Consider the following 13722-nt stretch of genomic DNA (forward strand, 5'->3'; position numbering starts at 1 on the left):
ACGGGCCTTTAGTCGCGGTTCGTAAACAACCGCGACTAAAGGAGGAGGGGCTTTAGTCGCGCTTAATTAGTCCCGGTTGCGCAACCAGGATTAATGGCAGTTGCGAACCGGGATTAAAGCTCCTTTTTTTGCCAGTGTTGTCTTGTACTCCAAGCCTTCTATACCGTCTTGCTTCTAGACTCCTGCTAGACCGACTTAAGCGCGAGCCAGCCCAAATCTCTTTGTGCAAGCCCTCTAGGGAGTGGCGGCCGTAAGCCGGCTATGCTCCTCCCTAGTCGTCTGGGCGTCTTCATCTTTGGGGACTACCCGTTTGGTATTGACTAGAGTTAAAACCAAATAGGTGTATTTATATGGACTACAACAGAAGCAGTAGAGGGAACAAACACACTAGTAATACCACATATATGTCCTTTAATCAAAATCATAACTCCTGCATTATTAACAGGTTCTGTCTGGAAGATAACACTTGCATGAAAAAGAAGAATTCAACCGGGATGACAGAGGACAATGTTATTTCACCCGAGCAAACTAATTAAACCAAAACCGAAAAGATGTACTCCTTATAATCCTTATCCCTTGACGATGAACAGATGACGCATATCTACACCAAGCCAAGAAAGACTCAGTGATCTTCGATCTTCGCGGTAGAATTCGCTCGATCACTTTCTGATCTTAGGACGCAGTTCCACGTAGTCCATCACGAAGCTGTCGGGCACTTCCTTGAGCCAAAAGTGCTGCCCATCAGAATCAGATCCCACGGCACGTACACGGTAGTAGGAGCAGTCCCTCCCTTCCTCGTGGCAGTAAGGAGGACCCATGACGTCCAGCACGGCGCAGGGTGCCGTTGCGGTGAAACGATGCAGGTTCCCTCCATCTTCTGGGTACAGCACCACCGTCTCCGAGGACGCGTCGTACACGGCGTCTGTCTTGAGCTTGGCCAGCCGAGCACCTGCATGCGTTCAGGACGAGATGATATACTATATCAGAAACGTGCGTGAAACTGAACCTTTTGTTGTGGCAATGCGCCGTGAAACTGAACTCACCGTCTGGGGTTCTGGTGGCCTGACGGCCAGCGCCAGCCTGGGGTTTAACCCAGTCATAGGACTTGATGTGCATGGAGCCGAGGAGGATCTTGCTGAAGACAGTCATCCCGGGGTGGTTGTGGAGCGGTATCACGGCTGACATTGGCAGGCAGAAGATCCCCATCTGCATTTTTTACTCGCAAAAATGGTAAATCAGCTGTTTTATCTACTAAATAAATGTGCACATTTTTTTTTAAATGTAACTACCAATTTCCGTCAGCTAGAATCAAAGTTTACGATTATCGACTTAAAAAAGAAAAAAAATCACTGTCGACTTGTATATAGACAACCCGTCTTCCAAAATACTCATTCATAGTTAGCTGAGATTGATCAAAAGTGTTACCGTAAACTCGGGACATTCAGCGAAGTGCAGGTAGGTCACTGTAGGGCGTCCATCAGGGCCACCTCTGAAGAACGGCATGTTTGCATCGAGGCCAAAGTCTTGGGGCGTCACGGCATCTGCATGCATGCATGTACGTGGTTTAGGGCAATCACGGCGGCAGTTTCATGTAAAAATATTTCCGTACATGTTCTTTGATAACTGTTTTGCTAATTCTTATTCTATAAACAACTGCTCGATTTGATGTTACTCCATACAAAATTTTATATTTTCTGAACTATGAGAACAATAAACTATTTTGTACTATAATATTTAACTCATCTTTCTTCTTTAACGTATCCTTCCATCTCACTTCCAATAGCAAAATCAGACCCGACTAGTGTAAAGCACTGGAAGTACCAGCGCTAACGAGCCAATGTCCAGATATTTACATGTAACTATATTATATGACATTAAAAGAATATGTTGTGTGGGTGTCATGCTAATCACTTCCTTATATAGGACATTCTTTTCGTAGCAAATCATGTGTCATAGAGTAAGTATCATGCACTATGATACTATGTCATGGCACATAGTACCTAGTATCATATAAGACTATCTTCCCGTAGTATTTAGATATGACGACTCACTTGTCATAGTATGATTCTCTAATTTTGTCGTAACTGCCGCTACAATACTATGTCATAATCTGATACTACACGATCTCGCTATTCCTTAATTACAATGACACCTCTTTTTTTTTTTGCTTACATGACACTACATGATATTAGCTATGATAGTAGCATTTGGGAATGCCATAGGAGGGTGTATGTGGGGTAAACCTCTGTTAATTTTTATAGCCATCCCTTATCATCTCTATCTTTATGAAATATAGATCCAGCTATTATTGTTCTCTTATATGTATGCCTACTATAGTAATAACAAACTATTGTCCCCACCCTAATCGCCAACTATATACGTTTCCCACCGATATGTCTACTCCTAATTGCCACCCTTGCTCACTAGCGGCACTGACGTGGCCCACCGTTCTCCATTCGTTGGCCCCTCCTTTTCCACCACCCTCTTAATTCCAACCTTTGTCGCAATCTGGCCTTCTCCATCTTCTCCAGCGACCCTCTTGTCGTTATTGAGTAGCGATGCTATAGACACGCCGTGAGGCCAGCTGCCGCTCGAAAATATCTTTAGCGTATCAAATTCATGTATTAGCCTTAAAGTTCGAAACCAGTGACACTACAGATCTTGGCTCTTAGCGTAGTTGTTGTCATCATCCTCTTTCTTCTTCGTGGTGATCAGTAATGTGGTTGGTGTGGTATCTTTAGCGCATCACACCCATATAAGGAAACGAGCAAGGCATCGCGTCAAGTTGAGGCGTACACAAATCTCCACATTGATATTTTCTTTCTTTTCAAATGAAAGGTAATCTCAACATGATTTTATGGTGAATAAATAGATTGAGGTCTAACGAAATTTGAATTCTCACACAATTAGTAATCCCATTCCTAAAACAACTTCTGATAGATATGGATCCAAACCTCCACTCCTCCAATGAAAATACAGATGCAAACAACCAGTGTCAATCTCATGATATTTTACTCATGTGATATTGTACAGTGGGCCAAGACCCTGCCCGTACCAACAAATTTGGTGTGTTTTACCGTAGCAGTCATTGTTTGTGCAGAGTGTTCAACCTGGCTGCAGGCTAGGGATAGAGAAATCGATACGAGTCTAGGACATCCTAGCTAGGCAATGCATGCATGCCAGACTGGCAGTGGAGTGTGTATGGCAGCTTTGCATAACAAAATGATACTCTAAAGATGCACAACCATGAGGAAAGGAAAGACGAGCAGGGGGCGTGATGATCACGTACTGAGGAACCGGGAGAGCGCTGCCTCGGACGGCGGCGACGGCAGGATGCCCGGCCTGTCAGTCACGAAGGCGTTTTTGGACAGGTTGTACAAAGCCTGGATCCTGCTCGTGGCCGAGGCGGAGAGCGTCATGACGGAGGCAGGTGAGGAGGCGGACGGCTTCTGCCGGCGGCGGCTTTTCTTGGATGAGGACGCCGACGAGGACGAGTCGGCCACCTTAGTCCCTCCTGGCGGCATCGCTGCAACCAGCGGCAACCTGGCGCTGTTAGGAACTCACGTCTCGAGTCCCTCGGAGGATCGATGAATTGCCCTTCCGAGGAAGGAGGCAGTGAGGCGATTAAGGTGGGTGTGGAGGCCTAGGATGGAGGTGGGCTATATATACGCCCGAACACCTACGTGTTATGGGAAAACCAGGGGCCATGGAGGTGGGTTCGCTGCCGCGCCGTAAGATTTCCTGTGGGCTGATAAATCCCCAAGCACTATACTGCTGGTTTTCTTTCTCAAATCGATCGTAATAAATTAATGTTTAAACTCTAGGAGCGTATATGAGCAAAGTATGGAAACAACTCAGCACACGCTGCCCTCCACAGGTCACTGGGGACGTGTTTGGCAGCCTGCACCTATTTTGGAGCTTTCGGGGTTGGACCTAGGGCGCATGCCCCGTTCGAAATGAGACTTTGGCCATGCCAGTGTGTTTGTTTGGTAGCATAGGTTGAACACCTACGCGTTATGGTGAAAACCAGGGGCCATGGAGGTGGGTTCGACGCCGCGCTGTAAGATTTCCTGTGGGCTGATAAATCTCCAAGCACTATACTGTTGTTTTTCTCCCCCCAAATCGATTGTAATAAATCAATGTTTAAACTTTGGGAGCGTATATGAGCAAAGTATGGAAACAACTCAGCACACGTTGTCCTTCACAGGTCACTAGAGACGTGTTTGGCAGCCTGCACCTATTTTGGAGCTTTCGGGGTAGGACCTAGGGCGCATGCCATGTTCGAAATGCGACTTTGGCCATGCCAGTATGTTTGTTTGGTACCATAGGTTGCATCAGTAGGACCAAAAACGTCTCAATGATCAGTTGATCAGTTGGTTGCACACAAAAATGAATGGCTATAAAGATGCAAGGTATGGTGTTTGGTTGAATGCATGCAACAATTGTTGTCACCTCTTCTCTCAACTGGTGACCATACCATACATACTACACCATGATCACACACAACGACTAAGGTAGAAGTTCATCAGTTCATCCATAGCTACTAAGGGTACTCAATTAAATCCATTCCCTAGCTAATGCTAATGATAATTTATAAGTTTAGTCCCTTACTACGAATAGTGGTCTATCATTACGGTCCAGTGAAAAAAAATGGGGTGGTTCATCAAAGGGGGAGATCAACCTCCTTCTTCTTCTTGGTGCTACCTTCTTAGCCCACATTGTGTTTGCCCACTCCATCGACTTGTTCTTCCAGGCTTCATTGTTGTTTAGCTCCACACCATGGCCACTCTCAACTTCATCATGCACAACCTCCTCTGGGACAAGCTCCTCTAGACCACAACCTAAGATCCAGTTGTGAAGAATGCAAGAAGCAATAACCTGCTTAACTTCGGTGTCGTAAGGGTGGAACAATTTCTGGTCAAGGACCTTCAATCTATTTTTAGAGCAACAAATGCCCTCTCAATGGTGACTCTAAGGCTAGAGTGTTCGAGATTGAACATGTCCATGGCATTCTGCGATCGTTTCCTTACAGTGAACTCATTCAGATGGTACCTGGTTTTTCTGAAGGGTGGTAGAATCCCTGGTCATCAAGCATATCCAACATCTCCTAGGACAAACTTATCATCAGTGATGTTTAACCCATCAACTATAGACAAGTTGTCAGCAAAAATGTTTTCATCATGAGCAGATCCTTCCCAACCAGCTGATGACGTTGAGACTCCAAGTGCAGAGTGTTCTGGTCAGCGAAGAATTGTCCCCACGAGGGTGACTTGAGTGTTAATATCAAACTCTCGGGGAATTAGTAAAGAGTTGTCTATTTTCCTATTCTTCTAGCAATCCTGCAAAGTAAAGTAATGCCTTGTGTCCCCAACTCCATTGTGTGGTTGTCAAGCACAAGGTTTCATATTAGTAATAGTAACTAAAAGATATAGTAAAAATAAAGTACGCTAAACAAATAAAGTAAACTAAGTAATTATATGTAGTAGAGAGATATTGTTTTGGGGTTTTGTGTGTGTGATTAAGTGAATTAAATATTTTTTTATTTTCAGATTAAAATATTGCTGCAATAGAAATTATAAATGCAATGGAAAGGTGTTTCTTATAATTAAGATTGGACCGGGGTTCATGGGTTCACTTGTCTACTCTATTTTTAAAGTTGTAGTCGATAATAGCAATTCATCAATGAGATAATATTAGTGGACTTCAAATATGTGTTTTATAAGCATTCATATGGGTATCATGTCCTAACATAGATATAATGCAACACATCTCTCTTATACTCCACAAGAAAAGGAAAACTCAATGCAATCTTGTATTAAGAATTAACAGAGCATAGTCATAAGTACTTTGACATGATATTTGAATATCAAATATGCTACCTTGAACAAACAAGATCATCACTTTTGCCACGTGACGAACATATGCATTCACTTTATCCCTAGTGAGGTAGAAAAGGAAAAGGCAAAACCATAATAGATAATTAATTTGTTGTCACTATCCAATCACTAAAACCATGCTACTCCATCTAATACACACATCTCGCACACATGTTCTTGCATACAAGTTGGATCAAAACCAATACTTAATAACGGGGTATATAATATGCATCTATCAATACATCTTACACACTAGATTTCAATCTCATATCACTATATCATAGAATAAAAATCCACTGCATAGGAATTACATATATGATCATAATCATGTTGGGTAGATCATATGGTACTAAGATCTATGAAGAACAAGAGAGAAATAGATCAAGCTACTGCCAAAAACCCATATTGCAAAGGTGGAATACTCCCCCTTGATCATGGCGTTGATGAGAAAGACGTTGGAGAAGGTGGAGATCCCTCCGGCGGCAGCTCCGGTGGCGTTCCCCCTCCAACGTTTTCTGTTGCAGCATTTGTATACGTGTTTCTGTGTTTCTGTGGCGCTCTCCTCGAGGGAACCCCAACAGGTCATATATATAGGGGATTTTAGGTCAAATGAAGTCGGTTGGCGAAAGATTGAGGCAAATCGGACGGTCGAGAGAGAAAAGAGACAGGGTTGGCGCCCCCTGATGGGCACGCCACCTGTGCTATTTTGGGCCTCCAGCCTTTCCACTTGAGGTCGATGTGGTCCAGCTGCTTCTTATGATGAAATATTTACGTCCCCGAAATCCTAGCTCAATTTGACCCTGTATAGGTCCGTGAAAGTGAAAAATACGCAAAACAAGGTTTTCCTGTTCTCCAGTGTTATAACCCAAATAGAGAAGATTATTGGTAAATCCTCGTAAAAGTATAAAACATGGAAATAACAAATGTTGCAAATATGTGGGAATATGTGTTAATAAAGTGCAAAGTTCATGTATGCATTTCACATGCATCACCAGCTAGCACATATGTGACTTGAGATCAAAATCAATATCAACCAACACATTCTAGCTGGTGTATTGGTTCCTTCCCCTGTATGCTAAAGACTATGATTTTGGCACTCAAGCACTCACATGAGTACCATCGATAGCGCCAATACAATCATTTCAACGCATGAAAAAAAATTCATGTTTCTTATCATGGTAGTTGTTTGATGAAAATATACTAGAGAATTAGCGTTCACCCTTAGATATGGCCACCATATATAGCTATTTTTATCTTGGGAGGTGTGCGATCAATTGGAGGTTTGATCAGGTCTTTTTTGTCCCTCCTGGCACATCTCGTGAGGTCCAAGTGCTCCAGATGCTTCTCTTGATGAAATATTGACATCCCCGGAATCCTAGCTCAATTTTTTTACCATGAAACTGTTAGGCAAAAGCACCACAACAATTTATTACCATCTCAAGAAAGTATATACAAACAACAAAAGAGAAAAGAGGAAAATCCTACTTGTACGAACTAACGGATGAGAAAAAGATTAATGCGGACTACCTATCTAGGCAACTAAAGAGTTCAGATGCTTCTTCTTAATCCTATACTTAAGTAAGGATATGTCATGTACAAAACTTGTCTTCCATGCCATGAAAGAAGGCTTCTCATATTGGAAAATTTAACCATTCCTTTTCTTCCAAACATTCCAGCAAGCAAGAATAACAACCTCCATAAAAACGATTTTGCATAACTTTGCTTGGCAGCATCAATAGAAGCACTAATATCCTGACCATAATCCTAGCTCAATTGGACTTCGCTAGGTCCATGAAAGTTAAAAAATACACAAAACATGGTTTTGCTGTCCTGCAGAGTTATAACGAAAATAAAGGGATCATTGGTAAATCCCCAAAAATTAATATTAAGCACGGATATAACATAATATATGTTGCAAATATGTGAGAATATGTGTCAACAAACTAAAAAGTTCATGCATGCATTTTACATGCATCAACATCCCCAAGCTTAACCTATGCTCTTCCTCGAGCATTAATGTGTTAAAACTAACCTGGACTTTGGAGTTTGTTGCTTTGCTTTTTTTTCCATTGTCACACAAATTTCAGAAGGTTCAATCCTTAAAGAAAAAAATAAGAAAGTGAGCTATAAAGTGATATCTTTTACAACCTACAAAACATGCTAAACAATAAGTGGTCTTGTGTTCAAACAAATGAAAAGTATTATAGACATAAAGCATGCTTGGATGAACCTATAGAATTTTTGGAAGACTCTTTTCTTTCTTTTCTTTTTTTATATTTTGAGTATTTTGACTCTTTTGACTCTTGGACAACAAGTAAGTAGGAAACACATGTGATAGTTCTCCAATGAAATAAAAGATAGTTCGGATCATAAAGTAAAGTTTTGAGATATTTAGTTCAAGTCAACGGTAATCATAAGGATGGAGTTTGAAGCATCTCTTGTTTCAGAGATTCTATGGGTCTATGTGCTTGACATCTTACAAGTTGGAATCTCATGCCCCTTGGCACAGGCAACCACACCTCATGATACTTTACTTTGGGTTACCATAGAATTTTATCATATGCAAACTATTTTAACCAAGTATCACAAAGGGGTACCTCCATGCCTCTTGTACAAGGTGCCCAAGGAAATTGGATAATCTCTACTTTTCGGGGCCATTCACACCGGGAAGAGAGGAAAATAGACAAATGGACATCCTCTTATAATATACATTTTTCTGTTTTTTGTTTTACGAAAGGAGATTGAGGATGCCATTAATGTAAACTTTCACCATGATTGTTTTGCATGGCTTCCATTAGCAGTCCAATGCTTTTCTCTAGCATATATGCATACTCCAATCTTCTGCATGATATCCCTCTTTATTTGACACAAGATGATCACCAATCTATACCTAATAATAAAGGAGCTAAGGGTTCTGCCAAAATTTTCATCCAACTTTTTATTGAACTGTTCTTCCCTCCCACCAAATCGCATAATACATCAAATGCCACAGTCCATGTACCGGTTAACCCATGAGAAAAAAAAGAAAACAAAGAGTCCCTCCCATCGATCTCCATCTCCAATCGCCTCCTCCATCAAAATCCCCTGCGCCGCCGCACGTACTGGTCGTCCTCTCGCCGGCCCTTGTTGTCCCTCTCCGTGGAGTTGGATCCACTCCGCTCCCCAGTGTGCTTCCAGGACACCTTCGCGCCGCCTGGTGAGTACCCCGTGCATGCCATCTCGGCTGGAATGGAGGGACGGCGGAGAAGCTGCGCTGGGCAATGAGAGAACGACGTTGGATAAGGAGATGCGGAGGAGCGACGATGGCAGTGGAGTTGCAGGAGCTGCGCTAGAGGGCGCTCCACATAGAGAGCCGGTCGTCGGCCACACACACTCTGCTCGGGCCTGTAATACTGTATATACTTCCTTTTCTTCCAGCGCGCGACGGAGAAGGAGGTTGCTATTGTGGTCATTTACGAAGACGCGGACTGCTATCATGCATGCATCAGACGCAGCAGGGAAGGGATGGCTTGACATGGACGCACTAGACTCCGCCGCTACGGCTTACAATGGATGCAGCCGACTAGCCGGGACACTTTTCCATGGATGCTATCCTGCCGCTGAGTTGTTTCCTCAATAATTGACTTGTTGTGCTCGTGTACTGAATTACACTTGAGTGACGGCGGAAAAATCCAGCGTCTTCACGTTGCCATCGATGTAATTTTGGTTGCCGGGATTAGGAACTTGGTGTTGGTAGCTTTAATTTTGACCGGTCAATATGTAGTTGGCACGTACCTTGTTCGTGTATATGCAGTAGGCAGTCAGTATGGACCTTCCTGTTTAATTCAGGCAATAAAAAGTTAGGATTTCTAAAATTGAAACCTGAAATTTTGTAGATTTTTTTATATCTGACAAATCAGGTTTGGATGTGTTAATTGTTCCCACAAAACGAAAATACAACAACCTATCTTCGCCATTGCGCGTTGAAGAACGGGTCTTCGACGTCACGTTGCAGATAGACTGCTTGCACTGGGCGTCAGAGGCATTAGCGGCAGTGTGCTAAGAGCCTAGGAGTCGTCGCATAGCTCGGCGTTATCGCTGCACACCTAACAATTCTGCCAGCGCACATTTGGGGAATAAGGGTAGAGACATGTTCAGGACTATGAAACGGCTTCCACCTAGGTTAGGGCGGCGGGATGCTAAACCTTGGTAGAACGGCCAGCGGCGCGCTAGAGCATGGGAGAGTAGCCAGCTCCGTAGTGAACGGTGGCGGCAGCCGGCACATCGAGTAGGGTAGGACAATTGGTGTGTGGTGCTGTGGCGACTAAGTCACCTGACATTTTAGCTATATTTACTATTAAATTGCTAGAGGTGGTGGTGGTATGTGAAAACACAAGGGTTAATTTTTTGTACATAAGAAAAGTCGCACATTAATCATCGCTAAGAAAATTCATTTGTTTCCATCATCCTTTCCTCCGTCATGCTAGACCGATTGCCTCGCTAAATCGCTAAAAATGTCATTCTTCCTAGCTATCCAAGACCAGGAAAACCAACGCACTCAAAGGATTCGATGGTCGAAAAACAAGGAAAACCAGAGTGCTCTTGTCGTCAGCATAAAAATTACGTACGTCGCGTGAGTGCTCTGTGTTGCCATATTATCTTTTTTTAGAACATGTTGTCATACTAGCGAGATGGTACTAATAAAATTTATTGTCTGCCACCCTTCACGCTCCCCGCTAGCCCATGTATACATATGTAATACTGGGCCAGCCCAGTCGAACTCCCTCATGCCAATGGGATCTCACGGCAAAGCTAGAAAAACAATCACCCAGGAGCGACCACACATGCGAGAAAAAAAGGAAAAACAAGTTAGGTTTAGTCCCACCCCGCTTCCTCAGAACGAGCCTCACCGGGTTATATACTGTCACAAGTTGCATGGGTATCAGCGAGCAAAGTTGGGAATACACATCCAGCCGCACAATTGCTTGGTTTCCTAACTGAACAGATGGGATTGTGTGGCCGGCTGCCGCACGGTGCATGAACATGTTTATATATGTGGTGATTCTTGGCTTCGTAATTAGTCATGATGCGAAATTAAATTAAGATGAGCAATGCATAATCAGAGGGACGTGGCGGGAAAAATCAGGGAGGGAGGTTGAGTACAGTGCCTAGCCATGATGCACTCCACAAAAGAAGGACGTGCACTGACATTGCCGTTTGACAGACAGGGCCAAAGGCGGGAGCGTGCGGCGTCTAATAAAAAGTTACCCTTTTTTCTCATAATTTTGGCTAATATCAGCTAAGGAAGGGTCACACACGTAGTAAGTGGTTGCGCGGAGAGGGGAATCGCAACCGCATGGGCTCTATGATTTTCAGTAATAAACACTATAATAGATAAGTTAATTAAAGAATCTATTGTATTTTTATTTTATCGACACATGGATATAAACATACAGAAAGATAATATGACGCCGTAGCAACGCACTGGTCTTGTGCTAGTAACCAAAAATGCTTAAACATGACAAAAACTTTAGTGCAAAGTGTTTCCGATGGCAGCATGGTTCCTACTTAACAACCTACTCATAATTTATTAAACATATAACTGTCCATAGTGGTATCCACTAGTGGAAAACGGGGCAATAGGCCCGGTCCATTTGGGCCTTTAGACCCGGTTCTTGAACCGGGACCAACAAGGCGGGACTAAAGGGGGTACCCTTTAGTCCCGGTTCAAAGATAAACCGGGCCTAAAGGCCTCAACACGTGGTGCGACCAGGGAGCTCGCGCTGGAAGGGCTTTGGTCCCGGTTCGTGGTACGAACCGGGCCTATGTTTCTCTGCCGCGGCAGAGAATTGCTATTTCTCTGCCGCGGCACAGATTTAGGCTGTACCAGCGTTTCTCTGCCGCGGCAGAGAAACAGGGCGTTTCTCTGCCGCGGCAGAGTTTCAGCAATGCATATATATATCATTCAAGAAACCACAAAAAATCGTCATGAATATATATAGACATCGTCAACAGTACACGACATAGTCAACACAGTACACGTAATGCATGCATATTTACAATACAACTTTTCCTGAACGAATATCGTCCGACGTCACGATCTTCCGATAGTGCTCTCCACCTGGGGTAAGGACCTCGGTAATAAAGAATCCCGCGATTTCCTCTTGAATTGCTTTTATTTGATCCGCTGTTATGAGAGTGTCCCGCAGGCGTGTCATCTATATTTAAAAAAGGAGATCAATATATGAATGGAACTCAATACAATAGATGGTACTAATTAAGATTAATTGTGAAAATTTGTTATCGTACACGAGTGTGGTGTATTTGGGCATCCCCACCCTTGGGACAGGACATGTCACGCATGAAGGTGCAGACGTAGTATCCACATATATCACTCCACGCCTTACTTTCTCATGAGCTTAAAACTACACATATGAGATATTTTGAAGTATTTGAAGGTATAGCACACATATTATAGTTGGAGTAGCAAGTGCAACATAGGTAGTTATTTGTGGGTGTTTGGTTTGAGGTATGTGGAGACAAGTCTCAACCTGTTTTAAGAATTTTTGGGCTAGCAACAAGATCTAAAAGAATGCCATAGTATCCATAGTTTCAATCATTTATTATCAATAAGGCTCCTTAGTATTAAAAATTCATGTATATGAGCAAAAGGTAGCACTATATAAGGCACTAGCAAAATATCATTCATCAAAGTATTTGAAACTGGCGACACTAAGCATAACTTTGAATTTTAGCCTTTTGCTTTCATTCCTTTTTTTTTCATGCACTACAAGAACTTGGAGTAGCAGTGACGGAAAGGGTCGACGTTTGAGAAATCCAGCAGCGTGTCATTTTTCATGACGATATAGCGTTTCCGCGTCATAGACCATTTTTGGGCTGCTCGGCCCAGGAAAATCGTGACGGGCGGCCTCTAAACATCAATGATTGTCCAGATAGAAACGTCGCAGGGGGTGGGTGGCCTGAACTGCAGCCTCGAGGAGGTCACAAGATCTGGGCTTCGGGCCGCTGGACACACCTGATCCATCCTCTGCACGCTTCTGTTCACGTACTTTTCTGTTTGCCGCCTGCTTTTCTGACCTGGCCCACACCTACCCACACAAGAGTCCAACGTCTACAGCACCGGGACCCATACATTTTGGGGGACACAACCACTATCTGCACACATGTACCCAACCTACAGCACTCGGCCCCACGTATTAGGTACCGACACAATCTTCCTCCGTGCGGCCGCCCGTTTCGATAGCCTGCCAACCAGCGAATTGGACCAGTCCTGTCAGTAGGACCAACGTGGGATCCACATGTCACTTTCCATGCCAATTTTTTTGCGCACGTGCGATCACAAGTATCTGCCTGCTGTAAATTCTAGATGTCTAGCCCCGCATGTCAGAGCTTGGTGGGCCTACATCATCTTGTGGCATTCCCATCGGGCGCACATGGAGACGTGGGACATACTGGATTCACTAGGTATTCCATCTGTTAGTTACTCATCGAGGTGTCTTTGGGCCAGATTGGCTGACTAAACGACCAATGCCTATATATTCAGGTTGAAACAAGACACACAGAGGAGCCTGATACATTTAAAATGTATCTACTTTTCCAAGCACTTTGCTCAAGTATTTGCTCCGGAATCTCACCGTACTTGCATAAAACGGTTGAATCTGACGTTGTTTTTAGCAAAAGTCTTCTTCTGTCTGTTTTCGTAGGAAATAAAATCGGAGAAAAATACCACGGAAGTTTTTCACCAAAAGATGGGGCCTGGAACTTGGAATGCCATGAGAGGAGCCACATGTCCCAAACGAGGACCAGTGGTGCGCCCACCTGCATAGGGCGCACCATGATGAGCGCA

At 43.6% G+C, this 13722-nt stretch overlaps 1 protein-coding gene across 1 annotated transcript; it reads right to left on the reverse strand.

Moving 5' to 3' along the window:
- Positions 1–438: 438 nt before the first annotated feature.
- Positions 439–3537, reverse strand: LOC127338437 (plant cysteine oxidase 1). Its single transcript, XM_051364544.2, has 4 exons — positions 3290–3537; positions 1426–1541; positions 1044–1206; positions 439–949 (listed from the first exon to the last, which is right to left on the reverse strand). Exons 1-4 carry the CDS (start codon positions 3522–3524, stop codon positions 660–662), a joined length of 804 nt encoding a protein of 267 aa, XP_051220504.1. The 5' UTR covers positions 3525–3537; the 3' UTR covers positions 439–659.
- Positions 3538–13722: the final 10185 nt, after the last annotated feature.

This window comes from Lolium perenne, chromosome 3 (genome assembly GCF_019359855.2).
Source record: "Lolium perenne isolate Kyuss_39 chromosome 3, Kyuss_2.0, whole genome shotgun sequence".
Taxonomy (NCBI): domain Eukaryota; kingdom Viridiplantae; phylum Streptophyta; class Magnoliopsida; order Poales; family Poaceae; genus Lolium; species Lolium perenne.

Excerpts from the sequence above, each read along its gene's own strand:
- LOC127338437 (XM_051364544.2), bottom strand. The coding sequence starts at position 3,524 with ATGCCGCCAGGAGGGACTAAGGTGGCCGACTCGTCCTCGTCGGCGTCC. Across the intron at positions 1,542-3,289 it reads AGCGCTCTCCCGGTTCCTCA|ATGCCGTGACGCCCCAAGAC; the intron begins GTACGTGATCAT and ends GCATGCATGCAG. Across the intron at positions 1,207-1,425 it reads CTGAATGTCCCGAGTTTACG|ATGGGGATCTTCTGCCTGCC; the intron begins GTAACACTTTTG and ends TAAAAAATGCAG.